The sequence below is a fragment of the Eschrichtius robustus genome, chromosome 1 (assembly GCF_028021215.1).
Source record: "Eschrichtius robustus isolate mEscRob2 chromosome 1, mEscRob2.pri, whole genome shotgun sequence".
In the NCBI taxonomy this organism is placed as follows: Eukaryota; Metazoa; Chordata; class Mammalia; order Artiodactyla; family Eschrichtiidae; genus Eschrichtius; species Eschrichtius robustus.
Genome location: NC_090824.1, coordinates 86,118,541 through 86,138,996, shown reverse-complemented (window position 1 = coordinate 86,138,996; position 20,456 = coordinate 86,118,541). Strand labels below are relative to the sequence as shown.

At 35.4% G+C, this 20,456-nt stretch overlaps 1 protein-coding gene across 1 annotated transcript in view; it reads right to left on the bottom strand.

Annotated features, from left to right (window-relative positions):
* The window catches only part of FAM98B (family with sequence similarity 98 member B), a 34,435-nt gene extending 16,369 nt beyond the window's left edge, over positions 1 to 18,066 (bottom strand). The window contains exons 1-4 of the mRNA XM_068549007.1: positions 17,970 to 18,066; positions 9,755 to 9,900; positions 8,464 to 8,598; positions 2,825 to 3,003 (exon numbers count right to left, since the gene is read on the bottom strand). Of these exons, the coding sequence (XP_068405108.1) occupies positions 2,825 to 3,003; positions 8,464 to 8,598; positions 9,755 to 9,900; positions 17,970 to 18,040 (531 nt within the window). The 5' untranslated portion in view covers positions 18,041 to 18,066. The remainder of the gene's footprint in view (positions 1 to 2,824; positions 3,004 to 8,463; positions 8,599 to 9,754; positions 9,901 to 17,969) is intronic.
* Between the last annotated feature and the right edge of the window lie 2,390 nt (positions 18,067 to 20,456).

The following is a 20,456-nucleotide window of genomic DNA, read 5'->3' as shown; positions in this document are numbered from 1 at the left end:
GAATCTATAATGTTTTATGTGAAATAAATTCAGAGTTTCTTAAGATGGCACGCTCTTACATGCTGACAAATTCTCAAAAGGGATACTAAAACCTTTGCTGAGTATGTTGGTTTTACTCAATTAAATATTTTGTACACATTCCACTGTTCAGCAAGACAACACAGGAGATCAAGCCCTCTCAATTAGTCACCACATACACATTTCATTACTTTTGCAAAGCCACTGATTTGAATTACTTGAAACATTTTTATTTTGGTGAACAAGATTTAGACATTCGCTTTTGCTTTAGCAATATCACAGGTCATTCAAACAGAATGAAATATTTACAGTTGCTTAGTTATAAAGTAACTAGAGAAAATAATCAGGACGAGTACACATTTTGAGGAGTATGAACCTTACTTAATGTTGGGGGACCTCTTTTAAAAAGAATTAAAAATTATGAACACAAAATTAGCTTGGAAACTGGTGGTGGTAATGGGAAGTGACTGTAAATGGGCACATGGTTTCTTCTGAGAATCATGGAAATGTTCTAAAATTAGATTTTGATGATGTTGTACTCTGTAAATATACTAAAATTCATTGAATTGTACACTTTAAATGGGCGAATTTTATAGCACTTAAATTATATCTTGAGAAAGCTATTTTTGAAAAATGAGCTTAGAAAGAACTTGTGCAAATTAGGGGGTCCCAAAGCTTAAGCTTTACATCACAGTAAATCTACCACTACAACAGTGATTACTGACACTATTCTTACACATTGAAAAGAATTATTATTTTCTTAAAACATACCATTTCTGTAGATTCCTCACTATTGTAAATACCTTTGATTTTGATATTTCATACACTACTAAAAGTTTTAGTCATAACCCCTTACTCAAGAGGGACTCTGAATGCATGCTTAAGTTTCTCACATATAATCACATTCCCTGTATTTCAACATTAGATAACAGTTTTAATAACTTTGAGAATTACTTGTGATAAAGAGGGAGTTAAGAGCAGACTCTGAGGTTGACCACCTGGGTTTGAAACTCCAGTCTACCACTACTCCTACTTAGAAACTTGTCTAATTTATTAAATCTTTCAGTACCTCAATTTTCTCAAATGGCTGTTGTAAATAATAATATCACTACTTCATTACAGGTGATGTAAGAATGCAATGAGTTATTACATATAAACATTGAGCACAGTAAATGCTGTATGTGTGCTGTTAATATTACCATAATTACTTTAGATTTACATTTGAACAGCTTCGAGCTAAAAAATAATGATAAATTTCCTCCCCAATGGTGACAAAGTGTCTTCTGGACACATCGTACATAGAAGAAAATATGGAAATTTCTGCTTTTGATAGGAACTGAATGGAGAAGTAAGTCATTATAGGTAAATATTTAGCCATGATGGCCATAGTAACTACTATCTTATAATTAGCCTGCCAGCACTTGAACACAGGCATTACAGCCTGCTTTAAGTAGGGAAAAGAGGTTTGGGGGTATTTTTAAATTCTAACTGAAACTCATAAAAGGAAAAAACCTCTCTGGGATCAATATGTGGAAGCACTGGGAGATCAGGAAGAGTCTAGAAATCTGTCTCAATTTGAAATAGCCCCAGATATTTTAGCCAACCCCAGATCATTCTTAATCCAGAGAAACAAATTCTGAAGAGCAATTTATTAACTCTACACCAATGTTTCTGAGCTGGGATTCATAGGTTTATTCTTTGGTTTACAAGTTCTAGGGGAAAAAAAATAAGTTTTTATACTGTGTTTTCATCTTAATGATACTAAAATTCTCTGACATTCAGTAAGACAAATCTTTTTATTTTTCAGTTCATAAATTATGAATGCAAAGAGTACTTTATTCAAGAATTTAGTTTAAAACAGCATGTCTAAAAACAGAGTTTTAGTACCTATTCTTAAGGGTGAGAATTTTCTTTTCCTTAAAAATGAATCTTGTATTATTCCCCTAGAGGACTCCTACAAAACCTAGGAATTAAGCCAGAATTTGGTCTGTGAGAGTATCATTCTCTCTAATCTATGGCTTGCCTGGGAACAAGGATAGTTTAATAACTGAAAAAAAAAAAAGCTAGAAGTACACAGGTTTTAGTTGTTTTTAACTACTCCATCAGGGTACTCATTCATTTTTTCACTATACAACAAACATTTACTAAACACTTATCCACCAGAAATTGTGCATTTCTTTGCTCACTGCCAAAGACAACCACACTGCAATTCTAACAACATCCATTAAAAAGAAATTTAGTTTGCCTTTGACTTCATAGGATAACTCTACTTCTTTCATTATACTGTAATACAACCTTGTTTAGAAAAAGGACCCTTAAATTTGCAAAAGGATTTCTATCAGGGCAAACCTTCACAAAGCCTAGCACTCACTCATTAAGATCTGATTCCTGAATATTACTTATAGTCAAATTAGGTCACATGCATATTAACTCCAAATCCAAAATTTTGTTTACACGAAGATAAATGCTTCTTTAAATAGAATGTATATCTTGTACTTAAAGGAAATACAGTTGACCCTTGAACAACATGGGTTTGAACTGTGCTGGTCCACTTATATGTGAATTTTTTTCACTAAATAAAATTACAGTACTATCCAATCCACACGTGGTTGAATTTACAAATGGGAACCGCAGATACAGAGGGACAACAGTGAAGTTGTATGTTAATTATCAACTCTGCAGAGGGTCAGCACCCCTAAGTCCCACATTGTTCAAGGGTCAACTGTATTTTCATTTTTAATTCAACATTTACATATCAGCATTTAACTGAATTTGGGGGAAATGAAAAATAAAACAAATACAATACCTTTGATTCCACTTGGTTCAGCATAAGTGGAATGTCAGAAGTTGCTGACTTGGGAATACCAAGGGTATCGCAGATAGCTTGAACTTCCTGATAAATTTCACTATTTTTATCTAATTGAGAATTTTTACGTTTCTTGTTCTGTAATATCTGTAAAGCTTGAAGCTCTGTACTTAAAAATACTATAATAAGAAAAGGGAAAAACAAATAATGTTAAAATGCACAAGAATGCTTTAAAGATCCCACTTCTGGGTATACATGCAGAGGAGCGAAAATCAGGATCTCAAAGAGATCTTCACTACCATATTCACTACTGTATTGTTCATAATAGCCAAGATTTGGAAATAACCTAGGTGTCCTTCAACAGATGAATGGATAAGGAAAATGTGGTACATGTATACAATGGAATTATTATCCAGCTTTAAAAAAGAAGGAAATCCAGCCATTTGTGACAACATGGATGAACCTGGAGGACACTGTGCGAAGTGAAATAAGCCAGACGCAGAAAGACAAATACTAATGATATCACTTTTATGAGGAGTCTAAAACAGTCAAACTCCTAAAGTAGAAAGTAGAATGGTGATTGCCAGGCTGGGGAAGGAGGAAACAAGGAGTTTAGTTAAATATAAATTTTATATTCGTTAAATATAAATTTCTGAAGAAATGGTGATCTGTTTTATTGAAGTTTTAAAATCAGAGGGACCGGGACTTCCCTGGTGGCGCAGTGGTTAAGAATCTGCCTGCCAATGCAGGGGACACAGGTTCAATCCCTGGTCTGGGGAGATCCCACATGCCGCGGAGCAACTAAGCCCGTGTGCCACAACTACTGAGCCTGCGCTCTAGAGCACGCAAGCCACAACTACTGAAGCCTGCGCACCTAGAGCCTGTGCTCCACAACAAGAGAAGCCACCGCAATGAGAAGCCCACGCACCACAACAAAGAGTAGTCCCCGCTCGCCGCAACTAGAGAAAGCCCGTGCGCAGCAACTATGACCTAACGCAGCCAAAAAAAATAAGTTAAAAAATCAGAGGGACCTTGGCATAGTCCTCATAAGCAAAGTTTGATACGTACTGGTTATATAAGATGAATAAGTCCTAGAGATCTACTTTACAGCATAGTGCCTATAGTTAACAATACTATATTGTACACTTAAAAATTTGCTAAGATGGTAAATCTTACATTAAGTATTCTTATCACAAAAAGAAATAATAATAAAGAGGGCAGAAGGAAATTTTTTTTTTTAAATAGTGCCTACTTGCAAAGAGTTTAAAGCCTAGTAGGAGAGACCCACCTGTACCTCAACAATTTTAAAATGCTTAAGAATGTGTAAGACTGATAAAATATTCTCTCTCTGATATGCACAGCTCAAGCCAGGGGAGAATGTATAGCTTTAACTGATCTATAAGCAGATAGAGCAATTTGAAAAACTGCCTTTAAGACAGACCACCCCAGGCTGTTCACAAGTCCTTTCACTGTCACCATTTTATTTCATCCTTTCAACAGCCATATTTTTAAAAATCATTCAAAAATCTTAGATGGAAAAAACAAAACAAACAAAACAAAACAAAATGGAAACAGACTCATATACACAGAGAACAAATGGGTAGCTGCCAGAGAGAAGGGGTGTGGGGGTGGGATAGAATAGGTGAAGGGGCTTAAGAGGTACAAACCTCCAGTTAGAAAAGGAATCAGCCACGGGGGTGTAACACACAATATAAAATACGGTCAGTAATACTGTAATAACTTTGTATGGGGACAGATGGTTACTAGATTTACCATGGTGACCATTTCACAATGTATGCAGATGTCAAATCACTATGTGGTACACCTGAAACTAACAATATTTTATGTGAACTCTATTTCAATTAAAAAAAAACTAAAAAATATCATTTTGGAAAGCAAAAAATTATCTTAAATCATTACAGTCTTTTTTCAAATTAAAATTAACTTTTCCAACAGTAAAGATATTGGGGTTTGTTTTTATTTGTTTAAAGTTATGCACACACACAATTTAATACAGCAGTTTCGACTTCAGCTGAGCAGAAAAAATATCTGAGAAATTGTTTAAAAGTACAAGTACCAGGGTCCCACCCTCAGAGATTCTGAACCAGTAGGTCTGAAGTAGGATCCGGGAATCTGTGTGGTTTTAGACCCAAGATGACTCTCATGGGCAGGCAGCATTGAGAGCCACTAATTTAAGATTTTTCCATGTAATCTATATACGATAGTCTAAAGAACCCACAAAAAGTTAAGACCAACATGTATCAAACTTTGCATATGAGGACTATGCCAAGGTCCCTCTGATTTTTTAACTTCATTAAGCAGATCACCAGTTCTTCAAAAATTTATAGTTTGTGCAGAACCATGGCTGAAGTCTGTCTTTGTTCTATGGAAACATGCTGTATGTAATAGTACAAACAAGAGTTCAGTCTAGTATTTAAAATGCTAATCCTCACAGATGGAAAATAATACAGTGAAAAGTCTTCTTCCCACCACAGATCCTCAGACTCCCCCTCCCCAGAGGCAATCACCAGTGTTAGTTTCTTGGACATATTCTTAGGCGCGCGTGCGTGCGTGCGTGTGTGTGTGTGTGTGTGTGTGTGTGTGTGTGTGTGTGTGTGTAGTATATGTCTCTACCACCTACGCACTTTTATTTCTTTTATAGAAACAAGAGCATACGATACATGTTCTGTATACTTTTTATTTACCAATATATCTTAGAGATCATTCCATATTTATACATTTTATCTACTCTCATTCTAATGGCTATAGAATGGTATCACTGCAAAGATGTACCATTTCTATTTAACTACTACAAACAATGCCATAATGAACATTCTTTTCATATATCTTTGTACAGTTAGTATGAACTCCTCGTCATTGAATTGCCAAGTCAAAAGACAGGTGAATTTTAATTGTGTTATTGAAAATTTGCCTTTCCAAAAGATTGTACCAATTATTCTCCCACCACACTACAATGCCTGTAGTATATGAGAATGCTTACTCCCCCCAAACTTGTATTATGACTTTTTTTTTCTGGTATTTGCTAGCCTGGTAAGTGAAAAATGGTATCCTGTCTTTTTTTTTTTTTTTTTTTTTTTTGGTAACTCTTTAACTCTGGGGGATAACTGTGCATCTTTTCATGTTTAGAAGCAATTTTTTTTTTAACTTTTCTGTAGAATGCCTTTTCATGCCTTATGTACTTTACATATTTTTCCAGTGAGTTTTTATCTCTATGAAAGCTCTCCACATAGTAAGGAATGTGGCCCTTTTCATTTTACACACGTTGCAAACAATTCTAAAAGAACATGAAGAAGCTTATTATATCAGTATGTTTTAAAGGTAGTCAAACTAAAGATAAAAATGAAATAGATGCTGGTAAGACTGTGAATTGGTATAACCTTTCTGGAGCAAATTACGGCAATATATCTAGACCAGAGAATTTTTTTAAATGTTCATGATCTTTGTCTAAGTAACCAAAAATATGAACAAAGAAATTAATTTAAAATAGAAAAATCGGGACTTCCCTGGTGGCGCAGTGGTTAAGAATCCGCCTGCCAACGCAGGGGACACGGTTTCAAGCCCTGGTCCGGGAAGATCCGACATGCGGCGGAGCAACTAAGCCCGTGCACCACAACTACTGAGTCTGTGCTCTAGAGCCCGCGAGCCACAACTACTGAGCCCACGCGCCTAGAGCCCGTGCTCTGCAACAACAGAAGCCACCGCAACGAAGAGTAGCCCCCACTCACCGCAACTAGAGAAAGCCTGCACGCAGCAACAAAGACCCAACATAGCCATAAATAGATAGATAGATAGATAGATAAATAAATTAGAAAAATCCAAATACCCCCAAATTTGAAATCTATTAAGTAAAAATGCCCACTGCATAGAATGTTATGTAGCCAATTTAAATTATTTTTTCAAAAAATACTAAGTGATGGGAAAATGCTCACAATACATTAAATGAAGAAGAGGAAGAGCAGGAACTACATCTGTAACAGATCTCAATCTTATTTAAATACGTCTGTACAAAGGAAAAAGAGAAGGAAAAGGAAATACACTGAAAAGTTATTCACGATCCTCTCTGGGGAGTGAAATTATAAATTATTTTCTTCTTTTCATATTTATCTACTTTGTAAGATTTCTATGACGAGCATGTATTTTTTCAACATGTAACATAAAATTTACCATTCTATTTTTAAGTGTACAGTGGCATTAAGTACATTCACACAGTTGTATAACCATCACCACCATCCATCCATCCATCTCCAGAACATTTTCGTCTTCCTCAACTGAAACTTCGTACTCATTTAACAATTCCCCATTTCACCCCACCTCCTGAGCATGTATTTTTATAATCAGAAAAAACTATACCAACTTCTCTTATATCTCCTCTTTACTTTTATTTGGACCAGAAACTTATATTACCGTTATTGCTGAGCTTCTTAGAAGCAAAGGCAAAAAGGGAAACATGATGATTTACACAGTTCTCACTGACTAACATAAAGAATTACAGATTACCTATATCTAAGGTAAGGATAAGGTAATCTAAGGATTACCTATATCTATATGCAAGCTCCTCATGGCCAGTGCTCCTTACCTTCCTTTTTGTCCCAATACACCTAAGGGTTACCATGACCTCCCATTAATAACAATGGTTCATTAAATCAGTGACTTACACTGAATGGGAGGAAGACAAGGAAATAGTGTAAGAAATGGGGGAAAGGGCACATAATTTTTATCCTCCCCAAAACACACAAGATAATTCAAATGTCAACACTTCCAACATCACCACTAGTTAAACACATAAACATGATTTCTGCTCTAATGAAACTAACATTTTAACACTAGAACATAGAGGAATATATCACATGCATCTTTTTATAAATGGTACAACCTAAAATAATAGAAATCTTCAATAATAGAAGATGTTAGAAAAATTCTTTCAAATAGTCACCGCTTGTAGAACTTTCAAAATAGCATGAAATTAAACTAACTGAATTAAAAAAAATTTTAAGGGAGCCAATATAAATAAATGGATGTTATTTATAGTAATTGTTTAGATATAGGTAATCTGTACTCCAAATTCACCCCTGATGAAAATAGGCCACACTCACTAAAATTCAAGTGGCACAAGGGCACAATTTTTTTTTTAAACTGATACATCCCTAATGCTTAGAGCAGTTTCTGGTACAGTAGAAAGTGATCAATAAATATTTTTTTGAACCATCATTCAGTGCCTATCATCTAATAATCTGCTTAGCAGCCTAGTTTCAGAGAGTTTTAAGATTAAATAGGAGTTTGGAGATCACCACTTTAGCCAATTAGTCATAAATGTAAAGAGATGAATTAGGTGAAGGAAAAATTACTAAAGTACCATACAAGTCACAAACACTGGGCATTCTATATTGGCCAAATAAATCATAAGTGTTAGAAATCTTAAAGAGTACATTAGTAGAATTTATGCTACATTTATATAAAAATCTCTGAGTCAGTTTCATATTTTAAGCCAAATATTAAAAACTTTCTAATACACAAAATATCTAATGCTTCATTAATTAAAGTTCATAAATCTTGACTTGAAAATAACGCAAACCAGATTAAACACATGCATTTAAATTGTTCAAAGAAACATAACTTACATAGAAGTTTCAAACAGTCATCCTTCTTTTTTAAACGGTCTTTAATATCTCCTGATACGAGTACAGAATATGGACATGCCATTTCTTTTAAAAAGCCACTTATCTCAAGCTGGAAGCTTTCTAGATCATCTTTCCCTTTAAACAAGAAAAGGTATAAAACATTTACTAAATATTTACCATGTAATCTGATACTATCAAATCTACCACTAGTGGATTTTAATTTTATATTCAATTCCAAATTTTCACTTTGATATTAAATCCTTAAATGTGTGACCCCAAAAGCTTAGGTCAAAGTAACCAAAACATATTTCTACATATGGAAAGCAACACTTAAATTCAAGAACATAAGTATCTAATCATGAAATTATAAATATTTTTATATTTAAATCTCTGATATCTTCCAATGGGCTCTCCATAAAAGCAGATAAAATGGAAATATTTTATGTTAGTAACTGAAATATTAAAAGCATTATTATGGCTATAATTATTAATTGGCTTCAGAGCAAATGATCCATTTCTATTGTATTTCTATGGATTTGGATAATAAATGCTATCATCGAATTAAGCCTCAGCGCTTATCTTTCTTTCATAATCTAATTATGTGGGAACTTCTGTCATAAGTTCTGAATTCAGCTTATTTTACTTAGCTTCAAGTGAATTCTATTAGATTTGGCAAGGAAAAAAACAATTTAAAAGTAAGGACAGCATCAGAAGGGAAGGCTACTGGTCTCCTAGCAAATGCCCCCCAAATTTTATTTTTCGTTTTATTACACTGTCTGAAATTCTACCAATCAAAGACCCACAAGAACTCCAGCTACCAATACAGTAGTGAATTAAATAAACCTTGTGAGCTAGTACAGGAGTTTTTTTATAAACGTATTCCTATGTGAATCCATGTCCTGAGTTATAGGTTTGGTAATACAACTTAAACTAGGGATTACATATATGGATACTTTAGGAAAAAAAAAAAACCTTAATTCAAAATAAGCAGTATTCAAAAATTAAACTTTTTAAATAACCAAATTCAGACTCTTCTTTTTCTAAAGAACAATACTAAGTTCAAGACAGCAGATAAACAATAATTATTTATAATTTTATATAAATTTAAGAACCAATTTTGGATTAATCGATATAAAATTTAATCCAAAGATATTTAAATCACATATTGAAGTTCTTTGTAGCAATGACTTTTCTTTGTACAGTGAGCACATTATAGATAAAACTGTAAATCATAACCTATCATTTCATTTTACTAGTAAACAGAAAAGTAAATAAAACTCAATAGCAATACCAGCTGAAGTGATACTTTCTTCCAAGTTGCACAATGATTTTATTTGAGAGCCTAACCAAACACAGAGCTCTGAAAATTCAGGTGAAGATAGTCCACCCTCTGCTGCCTTCATAAGGGCTTGCTCTTCTAACAGTGGTCCCTCATACCTAGAAAGGAAGATATAAAAGGTTAAAACAAACAAACAAACAAAACCCTAATACACCTAATACTTTTTAATCAACGTCTGCTGCCTGTCTTTGTAAATAAAATATTATTGGAACACAGCCAACAAATGTACCCATTTACAAACTCTGGCTGTTTTCCTGCATTTGTGACAGAGACAGTGTGGCAAGTAAAGCCTAAAATTTTTACTATCTGGTCTGTTATTAGAAATAGTTTGCTGATTTCTGCTCTATATAATTAACATTTGACTTTGTTTTAAAATTTTTTAGTAAAATTATCAACCAATTTTAAGATAAATATTACATATAACAAAGTCAAATAGAGTCTAATAACTATACTAGTTACAAGAATAAGAAAAAGGTAATATAGTGAAAAAAGAACAGATGCAAATTTAAACTTAAAAAATTAAAACTGAGGACATAGGAGATTATTTTAACCTTAACCATTTCTTTTATAATTTTATAATTTTAAACACTGCTACAAAGTGTATTTGAATAGAACCTTAAATTTTCAAACCATTTTTATATATTATCTTAATTGAATTTGATACCAGTTTTCTACTTTTACTGTTCTTTCTGTAACTGAGCTTTTTTTTTCTCACATTATTAAACTTATAAGTTTTAGCACAGTTGATGGGTTTTAATCCATTGCATTTATTTTTCTTTTGATACTCAAATTATCCTATCTCTGATTAGTGGGAGCCCATTCATGTTACTCAATGAGTCCTTTGACTTGTCCCCATTATTCTTTGAATATTTTCCTTGCTTTCTATGACAATATGTTCCTCCCCTATACCTGTAATCAGCCATTTCTCCAAGAAGCCCTGATTCTCTTTAATGGTATTTAGAATACACAATCTGGTCGTAAAGGTTAGTCACTGTATCTGTACCTTTTTAAAATAAATTATATCAGGAGTTCACACTGCTATTTCCAGTTCAAATTTAGAATTATAGGGTTTTTACCTATTTTGTTTTACATTTTTATCTATTTTTCTCTTACAATGAAAATGCTGGTTTTTTATGACATTTACAGAATCCTAGTAAATATAAAAATAAACATAAATTACATACAGTTTCAGAATAGAAAAACCAGCATTATTACTAAAAATAAAATTAATGAAAACAATTTATATTTTTATCTTTAGAATATATTCCAGTAAGGATGTATAGAAAAACAATTCCTTTCCATGTGATTAAACCTCCTACTCAATACACTGATAGATATTTTTTTCATTTTGCTTTTAATTTTTAGGGATTTGTCTCTCTTTTTTTGTTTTGATTTCATTTTAATTTTGCTTTACAATTATGTAAAACATTTATACGGTTTCAAAGTCTAAAACAAAACAAGGTACATTCAGACAAATCTAGCTTGCAATCTTAATACTGTTCCATCTAGTACTCTGTTTCCTCCCTTCCTCATAGGAAACTGTATTTATTAGTTTGGGGTTGTCAAACCATAATGTTTTTAAATATAAATATAAACATATACATACACACAAAAAATATATATATACATAAATGTATCCTTTTTAGATAAAAGGCAGCCTACTATCTACTGTTCTATTCCTTTTTTTAAACACTTACACACGCACAGACACATATTTATATATACTAGAGATCTGTAGAGATACTACTCAAACATTTTTATAGTTGTATCCACTGTCTGGATATACCATATTTTATTTGCTATGCCCCCACTGAAGGACATTTTAGTTTTTTGTAATGCTTTGTTATTAAAAAAAATTGGGCAAATTTTTGTCAGTGTATATCTGGGATAGATTTCTAGAGGTGGGATCACTGGATCAAAGGGTAAATGGCTATGTAACTTTGCTGGATAATGTTAAATTTGCCTATGCAGGAGATGTACCATTAAAGTAGAAGAGTATCCATTACCCATAACTTACCAAACATTTGACTCATATCAAACATTTGGATTTTTGACCATCTGGTATCTCAGTATAGTTTTAATTTACATTTCTCTTACGGCACAACTGTACATCTTTTGATATGTTTAAAGGCCATTTGCGTTTCTTTCTCTCTAAATTCTCTGGTCATATTTCACGAAGGGTGAGTATTTTCAAAACCCCATTTTGCAGCTAAGAAATTAAGGCTCAACAAGGTTAGGATACCTGCCTTAAGTAGCAGGCCAGATGAATATTCCAATTCATCTACTCTTTACAGCAATGATTTGAAGTTATTATTATCCTAATTCTGTAGGACCAGAAGATAATATCAGAAGATAAATGACGACACTCTGATTTAAATCCAGATTTGACCCCAAATGCTCCATGTGAACTCAAACTTCTGTCTACACTAATAAGAAAACAAAGTAAATAACCTGGCCAGGTAATGCAGCCAGGTAAAGACAGCTGGGACTAGACCAGTCTCTGCTCCTCCAACCAAGACTGGTTCCCCTGTATTACCTTTCTACCATGTCTTACAGCACCTCTCATTGAGACTTAATAGTAAACATCTTATTTCCCCCTACTTGCTTTCACTTCTGCAATAAAGCAATAATCATAAGCTCCTGAAAAAATTTAACTAATTCATATTATTGGTAAGTTATTTTTACTGAAATGCCAATTATAAAATTCAACAAAAATTTACTAAATCACCAAAAATACCAAATCCTGAATACATAAGCTTTAATGCCTCAGTTCATCAAAATAGGTAAAAAGAAAAGATAAATGCATTTAACAAACCTGAATATCTAATAACAATCATAATCATATAGCAACTAACATTTATAAACTAATCTTAGGCCAGTGCTATGTGCTGTATGTATATTACCTTATTTAATTGTCACAATATCCTATAAGATCGGTATTATTATCATGCTTAGTTTGTCCTATAAATTCTTATTTAATTAGGAAAGTGCTACTCTTATTCCAAAGAGTAATTCCAAAGAGTAATAACTTAGTAGTAACTGGGGACACCTCCCCTAGGCCTAGACTCCCCCAGGGCCATGCACACTTGAACCATAGTTGCTGATCTGACACTGCTCTAAGCTGGGTGAACCAAACCTTCAGTCCAGTAGGGCCATTGGTAAACCTTCACGAAGACACAGCCGGGGTCTAATTTACTTTCTGTTTTCTATTTTCATCGGCCAACATATAAAATATTAGACCCTTTCTTTCCCCCTGTCATTTACCCACCCTACTGGCTTGCCTCTGATCCAGCTCTCCACTTCTTCCTGCTTCCCAAACTCTTCCATATGTTCCATCCATAAACAACAACTCTCCTATTCTGTCAATGTCTTCTCAGAAAGGTTTATCCCCACTACCTCTAGCTTTGGGTATTTTACTCTTAAGTGCCTGACAGTCAAATGGTGGGGTTTTTGTCCTCCTTGCTTCCCAATACAGCATCCATATCACTGCTCCCCCATTATCTTTTTTTCTAATTGAAATATAGTTGATTTACAATGTTGTGTTAGTTTCAGATGCACAGCAAAGTGATTCAGTTATACAGACATATATATCTATTTTTTTTCAGACTCTCTTCCCTTATAGGTTATTACAAAATATTGAGTATAGTTCCCTGAGCTATACAGTAGGTCCCTGTTTACCTATTTTATATACAGTAGCATGTATATGTTAATCCCAAACTCCTAATTTACCCCTCCCCACCCACACCCTTTCCCCTTTGGTAACCATAAGTTTGTTTTCTATGTCCTGTGGGTCTATTTCTGTTTTGTATATAAGTTCATTTTTGTATCATTCTTTTTTTAGATTCCACATATAAGTGATATTATATGATATTTGTCTTTCTCTTGCTTACTTCATTTAGTATGATAATCTCTAAGTCCATCCATGTTGCTGCAAATGGCATTATTTCATTCTTTTTTATGACTAATATTCCATTGTATAAATACACCACATCTTCTTTATCCATTCCTCTGTCGATGGACATTTAGGTTGCTTCCATGTCTTGGCTATTATAAATAGTGCTGCAATGAACATTGGAGTGCATGTATTTTTTCAAATTATGGTTTTCTCCAGATGTATGCCCAGGAGTGGGACTGCAGGCTCATATGGTAGTTCTACTTTTAGTTTTTTAAGGAACCTCCATACTGTTCTCCATAGTGGCTGCACCAATTTACATTCCCACCAACAGTGTAGGAGGGTTCCCTTTTCTCCACACCCTCTTCAGCATTTATTGTTTGTAGACTTTTTGAAGATGGTCATTCTGACCAGTGTGAGGTGATGGTAGTTTTGATTTGCATTTCTCTAATAATTAGAGATGTTGAGCATCTTTTCATGTGCTTTTTGGCCATCTGTATGTCTTCTTTGGAGAAATGTCTATTTAGATCTTCTGCCCATTTTTGGATTGACCCCCTCATTATCTTATAAATATCTCCTGCTCTCTCCAGGCTCAGGCCAGTCAGATTTGCCACCCTCTTTCTCTCGTGGTTTTCATCTATCAATCTCTTGGACACTCTTCAACATTCCCTGTGCTCAGTTTTTCCTCTCCATTCCTATTTTTTTCAATTATATTGAGTTTCTTCAAAGTCCATATGTATACCCTTTCCAATACCCTGAGCTCTCAATTCCCTAACCTCCTCTTTTCCAACCTTTGCCACTGCACATAAGTAAGCCATGCCCAGATCATGCCATCACCTGGAACTACGTCACTTCCGAAATCACTAATTTGAACATGTCACTCCCTGACCATAGCCTACTATCTATCCTTCCAGCTTGCTCTTTTGACCACACTTAATATCATCTCTACTTCAGTTCCTATGGTCCCTCCGCATTCTCTGTATTTCCTAGCTCCCGGCTGCCTTCACTTTCTTCCCTGTCCAATCGAGATTCCAAAGTGTATCATTTTATTTTGTTGCTCAATAAATACCTGTTGAAGAAATGAATCCTTTACACTGTCATCTCCTTCAGCTCTAATATTCAATCAAATCACTAAGACCAGTAATATACTTCTTTCTATATCCACTGCCACTGAGCAACCACCACTTCTTGCCTAGACTACTAACTAATTCTCCAATCTATTTTCCACCTTGCTGAAAGAGGTAAATTTTCAAACTAGACATCTAATCCAGCGGTCCCCAACCTTTTTGGCACCAGGGACCAGTTTTGTGGAAGACAATTTTTCCACAGACAGGGGCAGGGGGGAGGGTAGGGGAGTTGGTTCAGCCGGTAACGTGAGCTGAGCGGAGCAGCAGATGAAGCTTCACTCGCTCCACGCTCACCCACTGCTCACCTCCTGCTGTGCGGCCTGGTTCCTAACAGGCCTCAGACCAGTACTGGTCCACGGCCCGGGGGTTGGGGACCCCTGATCTAATCACTCCCTTTTTTATTTAAAATTCTTCAATCATGTCGCATTGCTGTCATGACAAAGAACAAAATCCTCAACATGGCCTAAAAGGTGCTGCATGCCCTGTTCATCGCTGATCCAATCTTCTAACACTGGTCCTTGCTCTCTGCCCTCCGGCTACATCAGCCTCCTTCCAGTTCTCCTAATATGGCAGATCCTTTCCACTTTAAGGTCTTTCATATTCTGTTCTCACTGTAAGGACACCTTTGTCCTCCTTTCCCAGCCAACTTCACCTAGTTAACTCCTACTCACCCTTCCTATTTCAACTCAAATGTCACTTCCTCAGTAATCTGTCACTAACCCCTAAGACTACATAGGTCCTCCTGCCACATTATGTCACCCTGTTCTTTTCCTTTGAAACACTTATTTTAGTTTATAAATATTTGTGTGATCATGTCTTTTTCTCCACCAGACTGTAAGCTCCATTGGGACAGGAACCAAGTCTGTTTTGCTCACCAGTGACTTCTCAGAACAGCGTCCAATACAGAGCTGTGCTCAGTAAATATGTGAAATAAACTCCCCTCCACAATGGTGGTTCTCAACCTAGGTTGTGAAGCTTTTTAAAAACATGCATGCTTATATTGCACCCCTGAAGATCATGATTCACTCAGCTGGTGGTATATACCAGACTGAAACATTTTTTTACAAGCTTCAAACATGATTTTGATGTATAACCAGGGTTGAGATACCCTGTTCTACAAAATCATAGACTGTCAGAACTGAAAGAGACTTCTGAAATCTGATCCAGCCTGCTCCTTTCACAGATTAGGAAACTAAGTTATTACTACCCTGTTTTCGTTTATAATGTACTACATCACTAAACTGTTCTTTCACATAGATTTTCCCTTTTAATTCCTCCCTTTAATTCCCTATTTCATCTGATAAACTGAAGTACCTTCACTGATATCCTAAATGTTTTAATCACAACAGAAAATGCATTATTCACAATCTACATGGAGACTTTGAAACACATGTTCAGTTACAACACATATTGTAAATAAACAATTACTCTTTTTTCACTTTTCATTATCATTATAGGAAAATTCAAACTTCAAAATCTTGTCCTTAATTATTCCAGGAAAAATCAGTTCAAAAGTGTGTAAACTGTTTTACTTTCTATATTGAATAATCTGAAACTAATTTGCCTTGATAAAAGCGAAGATTATACCAAACTTCATTTTTCAAAACACCTATAACATAAACAAATTCAAAGAATGAAAGAAATTTTAAAAAGCACTGACTTTCCATTTTTCAAAAACTATTTATAGAATCCCACTAGTCTTATCTGGAATACTTGGGAGCTCAAACTGTTTGGGTCCGAAACACTTTAATTATTTTAACTTTTTGTGTTGGTTACTTCCTTAACCAAGTTATGTGAAAACTTCCACGGGATTTCACAGAAGTAAAAATGCCCCCTAAATAATCACTGGCTCTGTTCTTTCACTTGACAAATATTTATTCAGGATCTAGTAAGTGCAAGGCTCTGTAACAATGAGTCGCTGCAAAGTAGGTACTATCAGGGTCCCAAAGAAGCAATTGATAGAGGAGCAAGTGGTTTTAAGAAAAATAAAGGGGGGGTAGGGGGTGGTTCGAGCTTCACGATAGCACTGCAAAGGCACAGCCTATCCTATCCAAGAAATTCCAGATGTGGCAGGGCACACAATTGTACAGATGGCTCCAATGTCTTTAATTAATGTGTATTTTTTTGACTTGCAACTATCTGGCCCTATGCTTACCTCTGTGCACTCTCTGCTTTGAACTTTTCTTCATTCATTTACCCATTCATCCAACCACTATTTATTGTAGCAGATCTGGTTGTAGGATGTTTTGGGGAACAAGACAGGTAAGGTACCTGTTCTCCTGGAGCTGACTTTTGTGTATTAGGGGGTGGAGGGTGGGGAGGGTGGATGTTCAAGAAACAATAAATAAATGTTCAGGACAAGATAATTTGGGATAGGGACCCCAGGGCTGTGAAGAAAAACAGGATGAGGCTGAAGGAGAGACTATTTTGCATGTATTGATACCCATGCCTGCAGGTATTAACATCATTCCAGGAGCTCTCATAGCACTTAACCACCCTGAATTGCAAACACCAGTAGACTCTTTATCGTCCCCGACTAGGTAACCTACTAGTAATCTGAAAACTGTCTTCTTCCTCGGCCTAGCACATAAATACGCATTAATGAATACAGATTAACACCAAATTAATATGTTGTTAATGAATGGAAGAAACGGTGAAATGAATGGACTTGCATTTAACTAAAACCCCTTTCTCGGGTCAAGGAAGCAGGAGATTCGCTCCCGCGCCCTAATTAAGCCACAGGTTGTACAAGGTAGGAGACAACAGTCGACAGCTGCACTCCGGCTTCCAGCGCCTCGCCCCCGGCGCGTCAACAATAATAGCACCCGCGAGGCAGCAATTCCCCAAAGGAGTTCTGCCAGCCGGGCCCCTCCGCGCCTTCGCCGCGGGTCCCGGCTGCGGAGTTCCGAGGCAAGGAGTTCGGAAGAGGGGGCCAAGCGCCCCAGCTCTCCGGGCCTGCTCCACCCCCCAGGCGGATTTCTCTCCCGCCTCCCTCTTAACTCTGTCCGCGCCGGAGGCGGCGAGGCAGGGACGGAGGCCTGCACCGAGCGGCAAGAGCTCAGCGAAGGCCCACGGGGAGGAGACGGAGGCAGCCAAGCGGAGGGACAGCTTACGTTTGCGGGGGAAAGGCGGCCCCAGGACTACTCACCCCAGCGCCTCTAGAGTGTCAAGCACGTCCCCCTCCATCGTAGCTTCGGGACCCGGTTCCGGCCCTCTCATGGTCCTACGGCCCAAAGCTGTTCCGCGCTCTAAGGAACCCGCCGGAAACCGGCGTCGCGGCGCCAAGGTTCCGGCCGGGTCTCAACCTGGACTGCCTAGGAGTGCCTCTGGCCCTGGGGGGACGAAATGTTCCCGGCCCGGAGGCAATTGGCTCTCCGGCCTAAAACCAATTTATGTAATAATGCTAACTTTTAAAAATAATAATAACAATAAATAGTAGAAATAAAAAGACTTTTTTGAGTTGTCTTAGCAAACATCGTGATTCTACTCAGTTCTCAACCGATCAGATTCCGGCTTTCTCTTTTTATAACAAAAATCCTTAAATGAAATATTAATTATCTTGAGCTAAAGTTGTACATAATATCATGTACCTACACAAATAATTTTTAAATGAATATACACAACAAAGCTCCAACTTTAAAGAAGAAATAGAGAAGGAAATTTATAACAAAATACTGTTTCATTATGAAATGTAGAAGATCAATGAAGTGATCAGATGCTTGCATCTATCTATAGAATCCTCTTCAACACACATACAGACTATGTGTTGCACTGCTGACAAAATATAGGCGACTTGTATAAAAAACAAAAATTCCATGGGCAGAATAGGGTAGCTGATGTGCTTTTCCAAAATTGTGACTGAATCTCCATAAAACTCCGAACAAACAAAACACAGTAGTCCCTCTGTGTACTATTTACGGAGAATTCAGTGTCTATCTAAAGAATACAAAAAATATTTTAGGGTTCATATGTAAAAGAGTCAGCATAGAGCATAAAATCATTAACAGTTATATCACCCAAATGAATAACCAAATGAACTACTGAAAGTTGTGCAAAACAGTAACTATTGGTCCTTGTAAACGACTGTCCCATGCCTCACAGAATACATAACATCCCTGGCCCTAATGCACTAAAGACACTAATGCTCTCACCTCCCAAATCACTGTTACAAATAAAAAGCTTACCAATAAATTTGTAAAATCCCCTGAGGGAAGCTTACACATAAATTTGAACAAATATCAATATTGACTCCTCTACCATATACCCAGGCTTAAGTATAAAATTATTTGCAGCTTAATGTATTTGAATTCATCTCTAAACCAAAGACAGAGAATGTATGTTCTAAGTGGTTATTGCCTCTCTCAAAGAGTTGAAGTCATAGAAAGTACTATTCTTAGTAACCTTAGGAGACATCAATAAGGACATTTCATAATGATAAATGTGTCAAGACAACACAATGCTATAACAACCCTAAATGTTTACTTGCTTAATAATCAGCCTCAAAATATATAAATAAAAAACTTAACAAACTTGAAGGAGAAATAGGCAAATCCACAATCACAGAGGAAGATTTTAAACACATTAACTGATGTAATAATCAGTTAAAAAAAAAAAAAAGAAAAAGAAAAAAATCAATAGACATACACAAGACTTGGAAAACATGATTTACAAATCTGATATAAGAATCACTGCTCCCCAAACCTTCAGAATATGAATTTTTTCAAGTTCATCTATGTCATTTATAAAATTGACTTTATACTGTACCTGAAAGTAAGTTTCATCACTTTCAAAGACTGAAATCATAAAAAGTATGTTCTCTGACCACATTAGAATTAAACAAGGAATCAATAAGAAAAAAAGAAAACTAAACAAGTCCCCAAATATTTGATGTTTGGAATTTAAGCAATGCACTTCTAAATAATCAGATTAAACTAGAATTAAACTAGGGATTAAACTAAACAACAAATGGATATAAGAAAATATTTTTGAACTGAATGGTGATAAAAAAAATACCACATCAACATGTGAAGGATGCAGGTAGACCCATTCTTAAAAGAAAATATATAGCATTAAATACAAATATTAGAAATGATAAAAGATTGAAAATTAATTATCTAAGTATCAATCTCAAGAAGCCAAATAGCAAACCAATTAAATTCAAAGAAACAAAAAGATAGAAATAATAAAGAGTAGACATCAATGAAATGAGGGAAAATACAATAAAGAAATTAAGCCAAATTTGAGTCTTTTTGCAAGGACTAATAGTATTGACAAACCTTTAGCCAAACTGATCAAGAAAAAATAAGTACAAAAGAAGAAGCAAATAACCAGTATCAGGAATGAAAAGGGGGACATTGGTAGTGGTTATCAGATATTAGACAGTAAGAGGATGTTATGAATAATTTTATGCCAATAAATTTGAAAATTTAGATGAAATTGACAAATTCCGTGAGAACCACAATTTAACAGAAATGATACAAAGAAAATTTAAAATATGAAAAGTTCTACATCTATTAAAGAAATTGAATGACAAATTAGAAATCACCCACAAAGAACACTCCAAGCCCAAAGTGTTTTCCTGATGAATTTCCCCAAACCCTTAAGAAAGAAAGAACACCAATCTTATACAAACATT